A 22,691-nucleotide genomic window follows, 5' to 3' on the forward strand; every position below is an offset into this window, starting at 1 on the left:
CATCTGGCTAGTTTTGTAACCCAGTCCCACGTCTACTGACCCCTTGACTTCCTGTTCCTTTTTTTTGTGTGTATGTGTGTGTGTGTGTGTGTGTGTGTTTGTTTGTTTGTTTGTTTTGAGAAGGAGTCTCACTGTGTCACCCAGGCTGGAGTGCAGTGGTGTGATCTTGGCTCACTGCAACCTCCGCCTCCCAGGTTCAAGCGATTCTCCTGCCTCAGCCTCCTGAGTAGCTGGGACTACAGGCATGTGCCACCATGCCTGGCTAATTTTTGTATTTTTAGTAGAGACGGGGTTTCACCTTATTGGTCAGGATGGTCTTGAACTCCTGACCTCATGATCCACCCGCCTTGGCCTCCCAAAGTGTTGGGATTACAGGCGTGAGCCACCGCACCTGGCCCCTGTTCCTTATCTTTAAAATGAGGGCATTTGACTAGGAACATCTCCAAGCTTCTTTCTAGTTATGAAGAATACATTTTTAAAAAAATTGTACTGGAATCTTATGAGAAACATGAGGGATTATTCTTTTTGCTTTTAAGATTTATCTGTGATAGACTATAAGATATGCCATGGGACTTGCTTCTCTCCCAACTCACCATACCCAAAAGATTTTAATCTTGGTAAGATCCCACAACCAACACTATGCTTTGGCAAGAGCATCCAGAGTTGTGATTTTGGCTTTTTTTTTTATTTCTTTTGTTGGTTTTTTTATTTAGCTTGTGAATAATAGAAGACCAGAAATGCTAATCTCTTATGTCAAAGGAAGGTTACTGGCAACCTCCTTGTACTCTCCAGGGAGGCATGGTCCTCTTGGACTTAGCCTGGGTTGTCTGCATCTGGGAAGGACTTGGACAGGAAAGACCTACGCATAGGAGCTGAAAGGCAACCTTCCCATCTTCAGACTGGGAGGAGACAGGTTATATCCTCCATCAGAGGTGTAGAAGAAATGATGCTCAACAATCGGTCACAGCCTCAGAACTTCCCCAGGCTTGCATCCCTGTAAAGCTGAAGTAGGCTTTGGGGCTTCAGAGCAGGCATTAATTGATGGATCTCAGTCCATGTGTGTGTGAGGCTCAACGTTACCTGGCAAGGCAGTACAGGGCAGTACTAAAGAGTGAGTAAAGGATTTGGGGTCAGCAAAACCTGGTTTTGATCCTAAGTACTACCTCTTACAATGGACAGGTTACCAAGCCTCAACTCCCATGTCTGTAGAAGAGACTGTCACAACACTTGTCTCTGAGTTGTGATGGCTCCATACAATAGTCCAGGCAAGGAGGTAAGCCTGGTGCTCAGCATTGACCAGCCATCTAGAATTGGTCATTGCCATTATTATTAAACAGTGCAGCCCTGTGACCAATGAAAAACAACTTTTAAGGCAACAAGGCACTTCTGGCATCCAATATGGGGAACCACTTAGAACCCAGGAAAGGAAATTGCACTCCAGCAACACCTGACCCTTCTCAGATTCACTTCCCTTTACATAGCTTGTTATATGGTGAGCTTTAACTACAGTGCACAGCTCTCATCTCTTCCAGGATGGGAGGATTGCACTGCAAATATGTCTAAAAAGGCCGCTGTGTCAGTATAGTTTGTGTCATATTCAATAGGGAGAGCAAAATGAAATGCATCTTTCACAGATCTGTAGAAAACAATCATCGTGGGTGCTTCCTAAACTCCATCCAGAGAGTTAAAGGGATGAATCATTATTAGTTTTTCCCTTCAAAATAAATATCAAGAATTTAAAAATACATATATTTTTTGACTTCAGGAATGTATGTTTGTTTACAAGTAATTTTATTGCAAAATATCGAGAATGTTCTGAACTCTATGTGAATGGATGTACATATATCTCCCCGAAGTGGTCTATGTCAATGTCAGATAAAAGTTATTCATGTATTTCAGATGAGATGGAAGAGGAATACAATTTGCCAAGTAGTGATGACATAAAGGAATGTGCTTATAGGGTTTTTAGAGGGCTATCCCTGCCTGGAGGGTTTTTGAGGGTAGGTATGACGCCAGGTGGTTGGCTCCTGTGTTATTGAAAAAAGGAGATTGTCTTTCAGAGAGCACTGAGGCCTAGAGCACTCTTACCACTTGGAATGCCTGTCAGGGCTCACAGAGAGTGGAGAAGCATTTTATATATCACAAGCCATTGCATGCCATAGCTTCTCCTTTTCTTGTCCTCTTTGTTTTACCCTACCAGCATGGCTCTCAGATTTATTAACAGCCCTTTCATACCTTCTACAGCCATCAGGAAGAGAAATAAAGAGGTCTGGGAGAATCCAATCTTCTTTAGCTTGTCCTTTTTCACTCTCTTAGCTTTTTTGTTTGTTTCTCTTTCCCTCCCTTCCTCCCTCCCTCCCTCCCTCCCTTCTCTCCCTTTCTCTCTCTCTCTCTGTCTCTCTCTCTCATTTTTGTTAGACTGCTCTGCATCAGGCTAGAGTTTCTTTTTCGATTTCCCTCTTCTTTCACTGTTTTTAATTGTTTCAGTGCCTTTGTTTTTCCCTAGACTTGAGCACAGTGGGAAAGGTCAGCTGTCAGAAGAGGGGCTGTACACCGCTGATAAGGCCTTCAGGAGACTAGATTGGAGTCATTTAGGCAGCATTCTCTCACTGAAGTCATAGAGGCTACACTGTTGGAGGGGAAAGAAAAAAAGAGCTCAATGAGTAGAAAAGGCAACTTACATGAAGTGAGCAGCTTGGCTATGTGAGCACTAACCAGTGCATTACTTACCCAGGGCCCTTTTCCAGTGGCAGGTGCTGCCCAGTGCCAGCTCCAGTGACTCTGGGACATTGATGGAAATGTGAATTGGGATGAGGCACACATGCAGGAGGCTTGGAGGAAGGACTCAACTGGGAATTAGGAATCTAACATCCTGGAAATAAGAGTTGTCCCCTGTTAATGTATCTGCTTCATGGTTATTTTACAACTAATGAACTTATATAAAAATCAGAAAGCCTAGGTTCTTGTCTTGGGTATGTTGCTAATTACTTTGGGAAAGCATGAAACTATACTAGCCTTGTAAAAAGAAGTAAAAAAAGTGTGGTTTTTGAAGCACTTTTCATAGATAATATCTTGAATTCATCTTCCTGATATCATTTGCAAAGTAGAAGTGAGGAGCATACCCCTTCTTGGACATGGCTATGAAAACCAGTTAATTCCTTTTTATATAAGTACCTTGAGGTAAACCCAAAGTCAAAGCCCTTGGAACTCATCGAAATAGCCTATCCAAAAATTCATGATGGAGTGCTGCAGAGCTTTTAAAGAAATGGTGGGCATCTTCTGGAATGGGAAAAAGAATAATTGATATGGGTAATACCATAGCATTGCATAATTCTTTTTTTTTTAAAAGACAAAATCTTACGCTGTCACTCAGGCTGGAGTGCAGTAGTGTGATCATCACTCACTGCAGCCTCGAACTCCTGGGCTCAAGCAACACTCCTGCCTCAGCCTCTCAAGTAGCTGGGACTGTAGACACATGCCACCATGCGCAGATAATCTTTTTATTTTTTGTAGAGATAGCGTCTCTTTGTTGCCCAGGCTGGTCTGGAACTCCTGGCTTCAAGTGATCCTTCTGAGTCACCAAGATTGCAGGCATAAGCCAGTATGGCTCAGCAAATTCTTCATGTTTTCAAAACAATTTTTTTATACTTCACAATAACCTGATTTAAGGATACTTCCTACCATAACATACCTGAAAAATATGACATGTTAAAATCTGACAGAACTCCTGTTTTCACTGTCAACCTGGCACATGACAAGCGTTCTCCATAAAGGTTTGCTGAATGAATGAATAAAATGATTGAGTGAGTGGGTAACTTAAAGCCTTCAAGTAACACATAGTTAACTGTGTTTATTTGGCTTTCCCTGGCCAAGCCCAGTAATGGTTGGGTACAATGAGGAATTGGGGTAGATAATGTTGGCCATAAAGAGTATGTAATCTGGTTATATTGATAGTTCTGCTGTCTTGCCATAGAAAAGGGAGCCAAAGGGTTTTAACTAGAGTGCTGTCACCTTGGGAGAATGCTTGGGAAAGAACCACTGTCCGGGCTAGCAACCACAGAAGCCCTAGAAGATCACACAGTGAATTGCTTGGCTCCTGCTCTCACTACAGTGCCTTTTACCCAAAACAAACTCTTATTTTAGTAGGAGAAACAAGAAGGTTGGAGTTATACCCAATTCTAGCTTCATTCTAAATTACCTTGTCAATTATTATTCTAATTGGATGACCCTGGACCCCTAAATCTCAGCTCCCCTCCTTGAAAACTGTCGATAATAATATCTAAATGGGTTATTGTGAAAATTCTATGAAAGATTAATACAAAGCCAGAGCTAAAACCCTGATACACAATAAGCTTCAAAAATGGTGGCTGGCATCATCGCTATCATCACCCCCATTTCAGGGGCTCTGGGAGTTTCCTGGTATGAAACAGTGATAATGATGCTTACTGTCTAAGGTTATAAAATTGAGGAGACTATTTGTAAAAGGCCTCTTGCGATGACAGGCACATAGTGGAGAAAAAAATAAGTATTGGCTCCTTTCCCTCTCCTTTCTTCTATGATGTCTTCTTACTTTTCTACGTTAGCTGAGGTAGTGGTACATCATTACTGTTTCATAAAGTGACACAATGTCATTGAGGAATGCTCAAAAGGCCACAGCAGATGGATGCTCATAGCTGGTTGAAGCAGAGTTAGGAGGGTAGCATGGAGGGGAAGGAGGAATGAGCAGCATTCGGGAATGCAAGACAGATCTTTTCTGCCAAACCTGGATGCACCGGAGGCTGCCATCCTAAAGCTTTTGTGAAGTTTCTGCCTGTTCCTGGAGTTATCCATGTAATCCTTGAGAGAACACTTCTGTTTGCACAAATCATTCCATACAATGTAATTAGCTACTTATAATACAGAGGACACTTGTGATCCCAAATTCAAACAATTGCAAAAGCAAAAGCAGTTTATTCATGGCGGTGTACAATGATAATTGATAATGAGCTAGATGACTGTGAGGTGCTATGGAATCTCAAAGACTCTTCTGAATTCTTAAAGGGAGTTCACCTTATTCATAGGATGACTTTAGGTTAGTAGAAAATAATGACTTTAAAAAGTATTATACCGTAACAATGAATACATTACTTATATTGTTCATGTAATTACTAGTTCTTCAAAAACCAAAGTGCCAAATTTAAAATGATTAGAAATTAATAGCTAACAAAAACATTGCACTAACTCGATGCCCTTTACTTGCCAATGATTCTAGCTAATGGAGAGTTTTTACTTGATGTGCTTTATTTTTTACCTTCTGACATCTGATCCATGTAGAATGACCAGCCATCCTGGTTTTCTAGGAACCAGCTATTTTAGCACTGAAAGTCCTAGTGAACTTCTCATTTCTAGGCAAATTGGGATGGCTGGTTACTCTACTTGAAGCACCTGGTGGACCTCTTTTCAGGACAGCACCATGTTTAGACTAACATCTGACTGACAACTCAAAAACGAAAGAATCTCTGGTTCCAGATTATTTATAACTTTTGGATCTTGTTGACAAAGAAAATTTTTATGAAAAAAGAAAATAGAGTTGACTACTTTTCTATTTATTTAAATAATAACTAACAAATTTTGTCTATCCTTGCCATCGTTTTATAAGACAGAAAATTACAAAACCAAAAAAGTAGAAAGGAGTAGAATGTAAATTTTACAAGGGTTCCAGAGTGATGTGTTTATCACTACGTTCACAGTGCCTAGCAGTGTGTGGTGTGGCATAGATCTTACATAAATATTTGTTGAATAAATGAACAGTGTATAAATTTAGCTTTTATTACAAATGTACTACACTCTTCTTATTTTTGTTTCTTTCTTTCTTTTTTTTTTTTTTTTTGTTGTTGTTTTTGAGACGGAGTCTCATTCTGTCGCCCAGGCTGGAGTGCAGTGGCGCGATCTCGGCTCATTGCAAGCTCCGACTCCTGGGTTCACGCCATTCTCCTGCCTCATCTTCCGGAGTAGCTGGGACTGCAGGCGCCCGCCACCACGGCCGGTTACTTTTTCTGTGTTTTTAGTAGAGACGGGGTTTCACCGTGTTAGCCAGGATGGTCTCGATCTCCTGACCTCGTGATCCGCCCACCTCGGCCTCCCAAAGTGCTGGGATTACAGGCGTGAGCCGCTGCACCCGGACATTTGTCTAAATGTATTATAGATTGATGAAAACTTTCCCTTAGACCATTGCTTGGGGATCAATAATCGAAATCTAAGTCTGTGGACTGTAGAGTTTTTTGATAGTAAGTTTTTATTGTAAATTATTTTAATGGCATTCTGTTGTTTATCCTAGTCTCATGTTCATTATAGTTGGTGTGGTCAACCTCCCATGAGATAATCACTCGGATAAGACCAAGTTTCTGGGCCTTTAAATCAGAGAATCAGGTTCATTTAGCGTCCTCTTAGATCTCAACTTCTATCCCTAGCGAGATACATCTTTGCAGATGCCTACATGGAGATTTCACTACATCTGGCAGGGATGAGCCACTGGTCCTCATTTTGTTAATTCCCAGACAATGTTTTTGTGTATTCTAACCAAGTATTCTTGCTTTTCTTTGTTCTGATTTATTCATCTACAAAGTGTGGTCAGGAACCTTGACCAACTGCTGATATGTACAAATATCACAACTTCTCTAAGTCTGGGATCTCCTACCACAGTTGAGATATCCAAATCATTCACAGTTTTGTCATAACTCATGGATTAAAAAAATCATTGATAAATCATACCCAGTATTTCTGAAGAGGTTTAGAATTTTGGTTTCATGGATAGCATAGGAAATGTAAGTATCCATCACAAATGTCTTTACAAGTTACAAAACTAAACCAATTTGAGTCTTCATTTCAGAGAGTCTTAATACTCTCAGTTTTGTTGTTCTTTGTAATCACAAATCAACTAACCATTTCCCTTTCTTCAGCTACCTTGGCACAATCCCTGAGCATATTTCTGACCTTAGCCCTCTGGTGTCATAGCTCTGATTCTAGCTGTTTGGCCATAGATGGGATTGTTGGGGTGTTGCAGCATCTGTAAATGGTTAAAGGAGCATTAGAGTCAATGTATCAGGCTCACGCCTGTAATCCCAGCACTTTGGAGGCTGAGGCGGGAGGATCAGGAGGATCAGGTCAGGAGATCAAGACCATCCTGGCTAATTTGGTGAAACCCTGTCTCTACTAAAAAAATACAAAAAATTAGCCGGGCATGGTGGTGGGTGCCTGTAGTCCCACCTACTCAGGAGGCTGGAGCAGGAGAATGGCGTGAACCCAGGGGGCGGAGCTTGCAGTGAGCCGAGATTGCGCCACTGCACTCCAGCCTGGGCGACAGAGTGAAACTCCATCTCAAAAAAAAAGTGGATTTCCTTGTTTATGTTCTCATAATTAAGATTATTTTAGCATTTGTATCATGTACTGAATATACACAATTCTCATGATTTTTTCCTATTGTTTCATGATCTGTATTTATATCCCAAAGTATATGGTTAATACCTCTAAGTATTTGCTGAAAATCTAGCCTTGTTGAGCAGATACAGGTTCCTTTAGCAGCTGCTGAAGGGTGCTTATACTTTACAAAATCAGATAATGTATGTGAAAGTGGTTTGGAATATGTGACATGCTATGCAAACGTGTATTTTTTTTTTTTTAAAGAAATGAATAGCTCGTCTCCCACAGGCATATTATTAACACGGATCTTTGCAAAAGATACACAAACCTAAATAGGAAGCAGCATGATCTAATGGAAAGCGTATAGTCTTTGGAGGTTAACACTGGCTTGTATTTTGGATTTGCTTCCAACTAGAAATATTAGAAAGATTTAGTCTCTTTTGACCCTTAGTTTTATCATCTGAAAAATGGGCTAGTAAAACTTCATTTCACAGGGCTTTTGTGAGGGATAAATAAGAAATATACCAAGTATCCTAATGAAAAGTTCTCATTTTAGATGAAATATGAGCATGTAGATATGCTATCTCTATTTATAATTCATTTGTTCTGTGTTGTTTTGAACTCTTGTAACTTTAGATCACTAAAACAGGTTAATTCTTGTCAAATGCTATGTATATTGTGTTTGTTTCATTGGAGTATAATACAGGTTCAATAAATGTTAATTTCCTGTTCTTTGTATGCTATAGCAAAAATAAAAAAACTTCTGATGCTTAAAAAGACTGGTAATAGTTGGCCGGGAGCAGTGGCTCACACATGTAATCCCAACACTTTGGGAGGCGGAGATGGGCAGATCATGAGGTCAGGAGATTGAGACCATCCTGGCTAACACGGTGAAACCCTGTCTCTACTAAAAATTAAAAAAAAAAATTAGCCAGGTGTGGTGGCAGGTGCCTGTAGTCCCAGCTACTTGGGAGGCTGAGGCAGGAGAATGACATGAACCCGGGAGGCAGAGCTTGCAGTGAGCCAAGATAGAGCCACTGTACTCCAGCCTGGGCTACGGAGCGAGACTCTGTCAAAAAAAAAAAGATTGGTAATAGTCTGAAATGAAGAAATGACAAAAATGAAATAAATACTTTCTTCTAGTTTTATGCACAGTATTAGTACTATAATTGAATATGCAGTCACTAAAGATTTTCTTCTTTATTTAGGTTTCTTGAATCAGGTCACTGATTTTTAAGTCTGTGTCCATTTTAAAGAACTCTCCCTCCCCACTCCCCTTCAACATATCCCATCCTCTTTCACCTCTCCATTCAGATTCTTTCATTTAATTATTTCAGACCCTGGGAATTAGCAGTTCCTTCTTGAAAGCATTGGAATGGGGCAGTTTTAATTTTTATTAGTATCAGCTTCCTCCTCCTCACTGCCATATTTACTTCTTTGGGAGGAAAAGGAAGTGCATATGTAGCTATAAAAGAAGACATAGCCCCGGTTTCTAGGATTTGTATCTCCACATTGGCAAATTTTCCCAGTCTGTGTCTCCGAACAGGGTTTTAATCACCTGGGCTCTTGTCCTTGGCACTGACAGCTTTAAGAGTACTGCAGAAATGGTAAATTAACCACATTTAACAAAATAGAAAGTTTTCATTGTGTCATAAAAAGCCTTATTGATCTTGTTCAGGCATTGACTCCAGGTCCTTTTAACAAGCCACTCTGTCTAGACTTGCAGGCTAGAGCCCACAGTGCTAACAAAGGAGGAGCTGGGCTGCCCTCCCTCCCCCTGCAGGGGAAGGCTAAGAGGATGGGCACAGATTCAGGCTTCTCAATGGGGATTTCCTTAAAGAACTAGCATGATTTTATTCTGCTGTGGAAAGGAAAAGCATTTAGGAGGCCTGTGGCAGATGTACCTGTCACTTATTCCAGACTCCAGCCTTGTTTGACTCTGTATCTGCTGTGGAACTACCCCATCGTAACAGATTAACATGTCTTCCATATCCCTCAGCTTCCAGCAACATTTCCTCCTGTTGCCCTTAGGAAGGTAGGCTGAACTCTGATGCCAAGGCACTGAGCAGTGGGTCTCCAGAAAGAGCGTGGAAAGCAACAATGGGGCAGGAGGAGGAATTGGCAACTTTAGAATCCCTGTGACCAACTCAACTTCATTTCAATTCAATTCCGCAGGTCTTTACTTAACAAATTCTGGGTAAACAGGAGATTTTGAAAAGGCAAGAAAAATTGCTGCTCACAGCGTATGGTTAAAAAGTTGACATCCATAAATCAAATAACCAAAGAATCATTCAAGATTTATTGGGCGGTTAGATGTTTTATTGGCAGCAGAGATTTAACTTTTCAAAAAATGATGAAGTATTTCAAACATAAAACATGTAGAACCTATAGTAGAGGATATTGCAAACATTGCTTTACCCATCACTCAGATTGAACAAATCTTAATGTTCTGCCATTTTTGCTTTATATCTTTTTGTAAAGACTTAGTCATGTTCGAATACCTCCCTGGTTCCATTTATTCTCTTCCTCCTCCAAAGTAACCACTACCTGAAGTTGATGGGGAGATTTTCTGTATACATATTTCTTATTCCTGTTACATATGAATAGAGACGTAGTATCAAACAATTAGTGATCACTGTATAGCTATATGTGTGTATGTGTATATATATATAAATTAGTGGAGGTCAATTTTATCAGCCCCTCATCATTTATATTCATTATTCTCTATATATTCTGGGCTGAAGGAAGGACCTGTTAAGTAAAATTCTTTAATACCTTATAGTTCCCTGTTCATCACCCAAGCAAAACTTGGTACCACCTCTAGATCCCACTTTCCTATTTTAGAATCAGAAACCATTTGGCTCCTAAAATATTTGTAGGAAGTTTCACATAATATCGGATTGTCTTGTTTTCTCTAGATACTTAAAGGTGGGGAGTTTTACCGAAAATATAATTTAATTGCAGATTTATTAAGGCAGGAAGTAGATTACATTGTCTTCTAAGATTTCTTCTGATACTATGGTGATAATTGTTACAGAGAATTCTTGTTTTCCTCTTGGACTAAAGAGATATTTGATAGAAATAAACATTTTAAAGTTCATATGGTAAAAAAATCATACTTATTGCTTTGAAATATCTAAATATCTGTATGAGTTTTCCCAAATTCTGTAAACCTTCATGACTTCTATATTATTTTCTAAATATGTGTGTGTGAATATAGTGAGTATCTAATTTTGGTAGCAATTAGGGTTGATGTGTGTGCTACTGTATATAAAAAACATTTCAGATGCTCTACTTCAGGCTCTAGATTCATTGTAGAGATTTTTCATTATTATTAATTTTGTTTGTATCAAAATTATACAAAAATATACAGTGTTACTAGGGACACAGACCTCTCCTCTCCAGCTCTGTGTCCCTCCTAACATTTTTGTCTTTATGAAGTCCACACAATGTAGTGTGACAGCATGGCATTTGCTATTCCAGTATCATTGCCTTGGTTATTGAGTACTTTTGATGATTCTTTTTGGTCTTGGCCAAGGGTGAAAGGATATGTATGTTTGTGAGTATGTGTATATTCTACAATTTTTTTTGGTTCAAAAACTTCAAAATTCAATGTGAAACTTATTTGTAGGAAGTCAATTCTGGTTAAGTTCTCCACCATCCTAATTACTCATATACTCTGTATAACTTCAAGAAATGTGTTTTTAGGAAACACTGTGGGCTAGAGCTGGCTTTGACATTATTGATATATTTTCTTGTCATTGAACTCACGTGGCTCCAGATGTGCCTATTATCCCTCCAGTCATAGTGAAAGCAACCCAAGGACCAGTTTGATATCCTGAATTTCCCCTGATACCTTTATTTCAGTGCCTATTTCAATATCTGTTGATCGCTGAGGTGACAACCATAACATTTCCCTCTGATTTCTGAACTGATTGTGTAATAGACGTAAGAGTCAAATCATAATTGTGTCAAGGATCCAAATATCAGTTCTATTGCTGGTAGAGTTAGAGGATGTGGCTTTTACTGCAGTAAAATTTGGCTTCTTTATAATTTTTCCCTTGAATTAAACTCACCTACTCAGCAACAGGTGGAAGAGCCAGAAAACTGCAGGCCTTCTTCCATAAGGGCAGAGTTTACTGTGATAAGGATTACTGCATGGGACGGCCTAAAGGAGAACTCACAAGCCTTGTAGAAAGAAATAGAGTAAAAGGCAGGTCACCTGGGAATAGTGACTATCTATGGAGGAAACGTAGAACTAGGGTATCAGACCCTTACTACAGCACCAAGCAGATGAATCACTGCAGGAGAATGAATAAGGGAGACATGGTCAAAGTGTTACTCCAAAATTATTCCTGGGGAATGGGGAGGAAATGTTCTCATGGAGTCATGAGGGCAGGGAAATGGATTCCTCTCTGTAAGATGGAGTGCGCTATTTGTGTTCAATGCTTGTTTGATTGACGGACCCATAATTAAAATGAGAAACGAATACTGAAAGAAGCATAATTACAGTTTTGCTTACATGGATCTGGTGGTTGACGGAAAGTAAAATGTACAGTACCTTACATAAATTATTGTAAGTGGGAAGACAGGCATGTGCAATACAATTGGCTCAGGTTGTATATTTTTATTTATTTATTTATTTATTTTAGCAATGTCCATCCTATCTTAGAAATGTCTCCTGGATCCCTATATTACATAAATTATTATAAGTGGGAAGACAGGCAGTACAATTTTGTGCAGTACAATTGGCAAACAATTGGCTCATGTCTTGTGTTTTTTTTATTTTTTATTTCTTAGCAATATCCATCCTATCTTAGAAATGTCTCCTGGCTCCCTCTTCACCTCTCTAGCCATTTGTCCACCCACTGGACACCTGGTACAATACAAGTATAATTGTGCCACACATTAGCTGAATTTCTTCTCTGCTAATTCCCCATCCCCAGTGCTCAAGAATGTTGTAGAGAAGGCCCCAGTCTGCATCTTGAACCTATACACGTGTCCATTGCGCTAGCCACCTGGCACTTTTCACCTTCTCCTAAATACTCTGTGCTCTTCTAATGACCACACCAATGGATATGCTGTTTCTTCTAATTAGCATTTCATTCCTCCCTTTGTAGGTAAACTCCTATTCATAACTGAAGATACATTTTAAATATGACCTCCTGTATGGAACCTTCTCTTATGCCCAGGGTCAGTTATTCCCTCTTCTGTGTGCCTATATCACCTACCAAACACTTACTACACTGGTAATTATTTGCTTGTGCATGCCTTCTCAACAACAACGATAGCTAACACTTCTATGGCTGGGAACTGGGCCAAGAACTTTATTGTATTCCTGCCTGTCAGCAACTCTATGAAATATGTACTATGGTTATTCCCATTTTGTAGATTAGGGAAAGAAGGGTTAGAGAAGTTAAGAAATAAGCTAGAGTTCCATAGATTTAGATAAGTTTCAGAGCTGGGTGTCAAACCCGCGTCTGTTTGATTCAAAGCTTTTATCATTACAGTTCATAACATAAGTCCACTGTTCAACCAGGCAGAGTGCCCTGTTAACATGAATCTGTTGTCAGGGCCTGGCACATAGCAGGCATTCAAAATCTTTTAGCTTTACAATTTCTTTTTTTCTGTAAAATGTCAGCTAATGATTTATACTTACAAGGTTGCCATGTGACTTAAGTGCATTCAGCACTGAACACATTACCTGGTGCATAGTAGGCACCTGTGAATCTTTACTTTTTAAGTGAATAAACAAAAATGTAACTTTTATTGTAATGCAGTTGACAGCAATTCAGGCTTTAGGATACCATTAGCTTTCTAGTGATTTCAGTGAAGCGTGGTTTTCCAGGCCATTCTTCTGTGGACGGAGGCAGCTTCCCTCACCAGGATGCTGGCTGTTTATTTTCCAAGTGACAAGTTGATTTACTATTTTCCTTCTCATCACTTTCAAGAAGCATCTGCAGGCTAGTGAGTGACCCAGGCAGTGTGGAAAAGTCTATTTATTTCTCTGCTGCATCTTTCCTACAGAGTCTGAGGATAAGGGTTGGAAATGGCCTCAGGAGGTCAGATTTCCTGTGTATTTTCTTTTGTAGTGCAGGATTGCTCAGGGCGACACAATTTCCTGTCTGCTGGTACACTCTGCTTTTAAAATACCTGTGTGATGGGATGTGGCAGGTAAAGGATTTTGTTGTTTGTCCTTGGGGGATAGCTCTGCAGCTTGATCTCTCTTAATGCTTTCTTTGGCCCTAAAATACATTGTAAGGGAAATGAGACAGGGAGAGCCAAGAGTGCAGTTCACTTGTGCAGTCTTTTGCCTTTTAACACAATCATTCTGTTCCTCCCTAAATTCTAGCAGGAAATGTCATTAAGTGTACAATAGAATTCACTCCACTAAAAGGATTTCTACCTTCCCCTCATTTTTGCAAATATGATCATCTCACAGCTCAGCAGATAACTTGGATTTCTGCTCACAGCTTCCTAAGAGGCTCGTAGAGGTAGGTGTTCCTGTTGAGTGTATTGGATTCTTAGCAGGTTGGATAGTAAGGAAACAGACTTGTAGAGGAATGAACTCATACTTGCCTTGTTTTTTTGCCAGCAAAATACTCAAATTGCTGTTTTAGCTCAATATACCTTTCAGCACTGAGGGTATATGCAGCCCCTCCATCCCCCAGGAATGAGTAGAACTGTGCAGTCGTGGACTTATTCCCTAGACGTTTCTTTCTGCAGTTGCGTACACTTTTGCCTTGGACCCATTACTTCTTTTGTCATTACTGAGACTTCTTTGCCTGGAAAGCACTGGCCAAAATTGGGTGATCTGTGAGTTCACGACTTGAGAACCTCCAACCTCTGATTGCAGTTGCACTGATGGAGAAGGCACAATATAGCCCCTGCTGGGTTTGTCTTCACAGAGAATAAATGAGTTCACAGGCTGGCCACAAGACCACAGGCCATCTCTTTGCCAGCAGGCAAGGCAATAGTAGCCCATGTGTTTTTGTGCCTCATTAGTTTCCAGGTGGGCCAGGCCAGGATGGGCAGCCAGGTTATCTTTGCATGAATACAGACTGAAGTACTGCACTGCGCTGCTGTACGAGACCAATTTGAAGGACAAAGGCTGCATGCTACAATGAGAACAATTTCGCTGTGTCTCTGAGGCTCATCATCAGGAAGCTGGCTCCCACTCCTTTTCTGGAGCTCAGCAGGTGTTCTTCATATGACCACTGGCTACAGCCACTTCAGAGGGGTCAGCATTTTAACGGGCTCTTCTAAGTATCTAAAAATTCCATTTCTAAGGCTCTCTGTTGGAGGTAAAGAGTGTTATCTTCTCAGATTGGCTTTTTTCAGCTTGGTGCTAAGAATTTGGAAAGAAAGTCAACGTACTCCCCTATTTGCCTGCTTGGTTTCCTGCTGCCTACCAGGGCTCTTATCTACCATTGTCAGTAGTTTTACCTTTCAACAGGTTGAACTTTATGCAGCTGCAGAGTATTAGATATAGGGTGCTAGGCATCTGCTTTGGGAATCTGAGTTCCTGGCAAAGTAGTGGTATGGTGTAGCAGCAAAAGCAATGGAATGAAAATCATAGCGTTACAGTTTTGGAAATGGCACTCCGTAGTACCTTGTATGACCCCTGTAAACTCTGTGTGTCTCTATTTCCTCACATTGGTGTAATCATAGTAAAATGACCTCACAGAGCACTGAGAGAATACAAATAATGATTAAGAAGGTATTTGGAAATCCATGACACGTCTAGATGCATGTAAATACCTGCTTGCAAATGGCCCTAGAATCCTTCTTTATCAATGCCTGACATGTTTTCATTTTCAGTCCTTTCTTGACTAATTCTTTGTCTTTTTCTGCCAAATTTTGCCTTTGGTCTTTGGCTTTCCAATGATTGCACTTGGATCTTAAGTATCCACACTTTGGTTTCCTCCTGTGTTCTCTGGCTTGCTGGTGCCGCTGCCTCTCTTAGGTTGTTCTGCTAGGAACTTCTGCCTACATTCTTGCCCAGTGAAGTGCAAACCTCACTATATCCAGGAACTATATAAACATCTAGGCTTAACCAGTTCCAGGCAACCCCTGAAAAAGTAGTTCAAGTGTATTTCTAAAAGATTATGCAATCTCTTAAAAATACAGGTTGAATCCTTCTATCCCTCTCAGTAAAATTATGCAATGGTTCCCCATAACTTATAGAAGTTCAAATTTTTTGCCCTTAAAGCCCGGTTTGGGTTTTTAAGACACCAAGCCATTAGGAATGGCAGGCCTAATTAAACAGTTATATGCATTTTCCCCACACTTCTTAGATTGCACAGTAATAAAATATAACACTAAGTATTTTAATCTGCTTTGGAATTTCTCAGAGAAGTAGAGTGATTATTATATAAATTATAAGTTGGGGGTGTCTTTTAGGGGGAAAGGAGTGAAGAACAGAATTAAGTAAATGCTTATTAATACTAAGTATATATCAGTATTGAATTAACCAGCCATTTGAAAATCAGTACTTTATATATCTTATACAAACTGATTTAAAATCTTGAGTTATACAAATCTAGATTGCATCTAGTGTTTAATCAATTGGACGCTTACGAATAATGGATAAATGATTTGTTGTCATACACGGTTGAGCTTTGCTTTTCATGCAGTGAGAATAACACTTGTCATTTTTACACTTATGCAATTGATTGTAAACTTTGGGATGATATAATTTAAAAGGATCTAAACAGTCCATTAGCTATGTCAGTGCCTCCTCTCTTGCCAAGCTGTAGTTTTATGCTAAGCTGTCGTGTACTGTGTTACATAATCCCCTGCATTCATTTTCTCCACCTATTTAGCTTGAATAAATACAAGGTGACTTCATTGTCTCTTCAACCTCCTTCTCAGTATAAACACCAAGTATAAAAAACAGATTTTTGGGTGTTATTTTGTTTTTTCTAATGGAGGATTCAAAAGATTGAATAAGGTTAGAAATGCATGTTTGTCACTATTTGGTTTTGCCCCTTTTAGTTACCCTTACTGTCAACTTAGTATGGTTTTCAAGGTGATAAGAGAGTGGTTGAGTCTCAGCTACTGGAAGGAAATTAAGATAGATTGGAGGTCTTAGAAGAAAAATCATGTCAGTTGTGCAAGTGTACAAAACACTGATTTCTTCAAGGTCCTCATTTTTTTCTCCTCCTTTCTAGCCCTCGATTTGCTCTTTTAAAGACTGGGTTATCGGGAGGCGGAGCTTGCAGTGAGTCGAGATCGCGCCACTGCACTCCAGCCTGGGCGACAGAGCGAAACTCCGTCTCAAAAAAAAAAAAAAGACTGGGTTATGCATTGCTAGTGCCTCTTACCCCACAACATGTAGGGGAAGATTATTCCATCACTTGAAAATGATATAAATTTGCTTATGTAGGATACGATTCAGAGAGAAGCTTTCAGTTGTCTATTGTTTGTTGACCAATGGAGGAGATACCCCAACAGGGTAATGCTGATCTTGGTAGCCTCCTCTGACTCAGGGAAGAGGTAAACTGAGAAAATTCTTCGTTGGATGAAAAGATTGGAAAGGTTGTGAATGGTTACAGCAATTTCTGTTAAATATTTGCAAAGGAAGGCACTTGGCCACATAAAATCTTCGTCGGTATATTTGCGTGGAGATTAGCATAAATATGCATGTGATTTGCATACGCCTTTTCTTCCTCACGTTGGTTTTAGTTCTTATTTATTTATGGTGATATTCTCTTCTCTACACTGATGCCATTTTTTCCCCTATGGCCTCCCACATAAAAGAAGTGTTTTTGCTTTAAATACAGATCTAGGGGCTGAAAGGGAAACATTTCTTTTGGTGAATGAGTGATTCATGTATGGTGAGAGGAATTGGTTTCTGGCTCAATTTATTCAAAGTTTGGAATGGTTTGTCAGTCAATGCACAGTCCATGGAATCATCTGTGGCCTTTGACAAGACAAGTAGGAGCATCTGGAATATCCAGAGTGGTGGGCAAAGGGAAGGTAATGAATATTTAGACTAAGAAAAGCCCAGACGTGTCCCAAGCCCAGAGTACCACAAACTCACCGTGTTGTCTTGGGCAACTCACTTATTTCTAGTCATCAATTTCTTCCTTAATAAAATAAGGGCATTTAATCAGGCCATCTCTAAAATCCCTTGTAGCTCTAAAATTTATTATTTTGACAGACTCCTTGCTCTAATTATATAAAAAATATTAAGCACCATGTAGCACGTTAAATAATATCTGGTGCCTTGCTGTTCTGTGTCAAACTTTTCCCGTTTGAAGGGTACTGGATGATTAATTTAAGCTTCTCTTTATAGGCACTACTTTCCTTGCTCATTTATCTCAGTTCAGTGGGCACACAAGGTATAACTTAAATGTTTATAGAAGACACCCATTAATATACCACTTGTAGTGCCAAGGACATGCACAGTATTTGGCTCTGTGGACATCTATGTCTGTAGAAAAAGAGCTTAATTGTGATAACGCCGTTTGATTTGTCACCTTCTACTCTAGATCAGGGTCACCTCCAGGTCTCCTGAGCAGGGGCTCGTCCAATTGCATTTTAACAAAGACGCTTCTTCAGAAATGAGGGGAGAGATAATGACAATAGACAGTACACTTGGGGATTGGATAGATCTACTTCAAACATGCAGACAGTGTTGAATTTCTGCTTTATTATTTTTGGGGGGCTATTTCTGCTAAAATCCAGCATGAGTTATGGGCTAACTACTTATACATGTGCAAGCTACCCTGTGAGCATTTATAGGTGAACAGGTCTCTTTTGCTTATACCAGTGTGTGTGCAAGCAGACATGTGCAGGTAGATACATATGACTGGGCTGCTGTGAAACACACAAGAGAAACTTGATCTCTTCTTTAACTCCCTGGAGTATGAAGCTGAGGTTGATGTTTTAATGATGTCATAATGCTAAGATTAATTTAACAATATGTAGTGGGTAGTAGTCTCTTCATATTATAAAATGTCTTCTTTTTACAGCTCTTACTGTATGATGAGAAAATATTTATTTTGCCTAAGAAATTTACCTGGGGCTGTGATGGTTAATACAGATCTGAGTTGAAGCGGACTTGGCTTTGGTTAATAAACCTGGAGTGTAGTTCTGGGAGGGAAAATAGAATTCTCTCAACCTTATTTTGTAGCCTACAATCTTTAGAGGGAAACTGTGTATCTCAACTATTGTTGCCATTTTCTTTTAGTAGTGAGGTGCTTTTGATAGCTTTTGACAAACTCTGGTATGAAGTAGACCATTCTAAGTAAGGCTATCTGGCAAGAAGACAAATGGAAGGTCATAACACCGTGTGTCAAAATTATAGATCGAATCAACAAATAATTAAATAAAATACGTTTCACCCTCTTACATTGACAAATATACCTTTATAACTACTTGGAAAGCCAGGCTCAAATTTAGGATTTTTGGATTCCTTGGAGTTCTGCATTGGGAAATAGCAGCACAAGGGGAACCAGCCAACCCCTGATCCTCAGCCCATGGTCTACTCCCTTCTCTTCCCACCTTTGGCTTTGTCCTGTATCATGAAGGGTCTGGTATGAATGCATGTGGTTGTCCCAGCCTAATGGACAAGCCCTATCCACATCTCTGCAAATAGTCTCCCATGGCTACTCCTCAGACCTTGCAATATGTATGGTTTGCCTTTAGAAAGATGGATCCAGGGCTGGGCGCAGTGGCTTATGCCTGTAATCCTAACACTTTGGGAGGCCAAGGCAGGCAGATCACAAAGTCAAGAGATCGAGACCATCCTGCCCAACATGGTGAAACCCTGTCTCTACTAAAAATAGAAAAATTAGTCGGGAGTGATGTTGCACACCTGTAGTCCTAGCTACTTGGGAGGCTGAGGCAGGAGAATCGCTTGAACCCGGGAGGCGGAGCTTGCAGTGAGCTGATATCACACCACTGCACTCCAGCCTGGTGACAGAGCAAGACTCAAAAAAAAAAGGAAATAAAAAGAAAAAGAAAAAAGAAAGATGGATCCAGGGAAGAGGGCTGCACAAGCCCTGAAAAAGAGGCTTAAGGCTTTTTGGGTGGGCAATTTATAGGGTCCCAGTCTATGAAATATTGTCTTGAAAGAGAATATGGGCTCCAGTAGAATGCGATCTTGGCCCCATGGAACTCTAGTTCTGTGGGGAAGGATAGTTCTGTGGGGAAGAAGAGAATGCCATACTGGCCCTGTGGAGCCCTAGTTCTGTGACCATAGGATAGTCCAACCAGGGTCATCTAAAACAGGATACACTAGAGCAGAGAGTCTTGAGTTTAACAGTGGTATTGCTGTCTTATCAAAACATATCAAATTAATTATCTTCCCCTCTCCTTACCTGCTGTATCACCTGCTCAGGTCCAACCTCCTACTTAACAACCCAGCCATGTTCCACGGGGCTTAGGACTGTACTATAGAAACCAAAGTTAGCTGAGTTATTGACAGATGAAAATCAGAGCCAGATCTTTCAGGGTAATTTATTTTTAGTTATTGGTCAATAAAAGCTACCTGGAGCTAAAGAGTCCTTTGTCAGAACAGTCAATTATCCATTCTAAACCAGGTCTTCTACAAGCATTTAAAAGCAATTCCTGAAGCAAAAGCAACTTGAGCCTCACTTGGTCATTTTGCATGAAACCTCCCTTTAGGTTTTTCTTTGAGAAAATTTGAAGGAAAGGCAGCAATCTCTTTTGCACTATCTTGTTTTGTCTTCTACCCTCGTGTGGACACGTCGTTTCTCTGCAGTCACCCCTGCTGCTAGTTTCCCTGGTATTTCAATATATGACTTGCAGAAGAATTGAAGGGAGTGCTGTATTGGTATCAGCACAAGAATGGGGCAGTGCCCCTGCGGTGTGTTCTCTTTGGTATTTGCATAGATCTGACTCTTGCCAGATAAGTGTTGATTGCTTTCCTCTTTTCTTTTCCCATAGCTCGAGAGGAGAATGTGGCCACTTTCCGAGGCTCAGAGTATTTGTGCTACGACCTGTCTCAGAACCCGATCCAGAGCAGCAGTGATGAAATCACCCTCTCCTTTAAGACCTGGCAGCGTAACGGCCTCATCCTGCACACGGGCAAGTCGGCTGACTATGTCAACCTGGCTCTGAAGGATGGTGCGGTCTCCTTGGTCATTAACCTGGGGTCTGGGGCCTTTGAGGCCATTGTGGAGCCAGTGAATGGAAAATTCAACGACAACGCCTGGCATGATGTCAAAGTGACACGCAACCTCCGGCAGGTAATGGCTGAGGGGAGAGAATGCCTGGAAGGCTCGTCTTAGTTGGCTGGGTAGTACGTTTGTGAAGCAGGTGATGGGTGTGAGGTGGAGATGGGTAGAGATTCAGGGATGGAGATGTTAACGTCTAACTTTCTCCTAGTCTTTGCAATTTCACATGGAAAATTATTAAAATATGTTTCTCTGCATACTTCAATTCTCCCTCTGTGCTTGCTATTTAAGAAAAAAAAACAACTCAGTTGTATAGATAATAAAAGTTATAAGTACTTTCATTCCTTTTATTCTGCTTTCCTTTTATCGTTTTCTTAATTACATTTGAATCTTATCGTATTATTGTTAAATTCAATTAGGGATGGCATTTTGTTTCTGCAGCCTAGTAGATTTTCCTCATTCTTTGAATATATGTTTTTCTTTTCAATTAAGTTAGCCATTGCCACAATGCCATAATTTTAATTCCTTCCAGAAAAAGTCTTCCTTTTCCTCTTTTAATTTACTACCCTTTCCCAACTATTTTTTTCTTTTATGTTAACCTCTAGCTTTGGAATTAATTAGCCGGGATTTTTCTGAATTCCTCTGTTTCTCTGTTCTTGATGCGGTGGTCCTACTCTATTGCCCCTGTCTCTCCCTCCAAGACTCTTCAGTTGACTGGGAGGCCTGGAAAGTGGAAGGACCCAAATAAAAAAGTCAACTTTGGAGCAGCCTTTCCTGGTTCTGTCCGTGCTTGGGAACTCCCATCGCTTGCCGATTTTAAGCAGGCACCTCCGTCAGGTGACAACATTCTCAGAAAGCCTTAGCCAAGTGAAGTTGTTTTCAATTTCATGACTAATAATAATGATAACAATAATAATACCTCATCAGCTCACATCAGTAAAAGAAAACCATTTCCTACAAAAATCAAAGTCTGTGTTGAGACTGCCTTTTCTGGGTTGCCATTTTCACTTGGTTTTTCTATTTGCGAATCTGTCGTTAAACCCAGTTGGATGGCATCCAGGCTTTATTAAACAGAAAACACTATACTTTCTGAAGTGCTTATCAAAAAGTGCTTACCAAATTTTCTTCTGCCATATGATTGATTTAATGCCTTCTAATGTCAATGTGAAAGCGTAAGAAATGATAGGTGTTTGTCTACATTTTCTGTTTGATAAAAGTGTAACTCCTTACTAATACTAAACAAATGGTATAGGCTGGCACACATTTGAAACACATTTCCACACTTAGGTATGTCAAGGAAGCCATCCTGTTGGGAGATTATATTTATCTCAGGTAAAAATGCCAAATGACACAAGACTTAGAGTCCCCAGTCATCTTGAAATTCATGAATCTGATATTTTTGAATCATTGTTCTATGTTTTTCCTCCAAGGCCAAAGAACCCTATTGCTAATATCTTCTTTCATCATTCCCCATCCATACTTACCCAGGAGAGAAAGTCTCAACTGTCAAGAGAACCCAAATCAAATATCCATTTGCTAACACATAAGGGCTTGTTACATGAGGGCTGCAGAGACTAGACCTAAAAGTGAAATACAACCTTTTGCTAGTTTTGATTGGCAGGTACAAAACAACACGCTTTAGGCACTAATCGGTGGAGGAGAGACTTTCCATGTACCTCAGAGCACAATCGGTTCATGATTCTCACCAATTTGTTTCTCTACTGCTCTCCCACCACCCTTCCTTGCCATTCTGGAATGATTCCAATTCTCCTGTGAAAGTTTTATTTCTGTTTCTACTAAAAACACTTTTCTAAAATAGTATCAGGCCCACTTAAGTCCTTTAAATGGAGAGAGGATAAACCAAACTGTAATTCAAATATTGTGTGTGCTGTTTTAATCAGAGCAGCTAGAGGAAAACCACCCTGGATGTTTTTCCCGCCCCTGCCCTTCGTGTTCTAAGGCCCAACTCTGCTCTGTGCCCTTGGGCAAGCCATTTGACCTTTCTCCACCACAGTCTCCATTTGCAAAATGGTGATTACAGTCTTCCACAGCCATGCGTGGTGGCTAAATATGCAAAGCACCTTATGTTCCAGAAGGATTATGAGCTCATCCATGGTCTGGGTATAGACGTGCTGTGACGTGCAC

At 40.2% G+C, this 22,691-nt stretch overlaps 1 protein-coding gene across 39 annotated transcripts in view; it reads left to right on the forward strand.

The window, feature by feature from the left end:
* The window catches only part of NRXN3 (neurexin 3), a 1,691,350-nt gene that overhangs the window by 458,587 nt on the left and 1,210,072 nt on the right, over positions 1–22,691 (forward strand). For all 39 annotated transcript variants that reach the window (XR_010136857.1, XR_010136859.1, XR_010136858.1 and 36 more), the window contains 1 exon segment: positions 20,317–20,618. Coding sequence is in view for 33 of the 39 variants with exons in the window: in XM_054529674.2 (XP_054385649.2) it covers positions 20,317–20,618 (302 nt within the window). In the remaining 6 variants the exon portion in view is untranslated.

The sequence above is a fragment of the Pongo abelii genome, chromosome 15, assembly GCF_028885655.2.
Source record: "Pongo abelii isolate AG06213 chromosome 15, NHGRI_mPonAbe1-v2.0_pri, whole genome shotgun sequence".
In the NCBI taxonomy this organism is placed as follows: Eukaryota; Metazoa; Chordata; class Mammalia; order Primates; family Hominidae; genus Pongo; species Pongo abelii.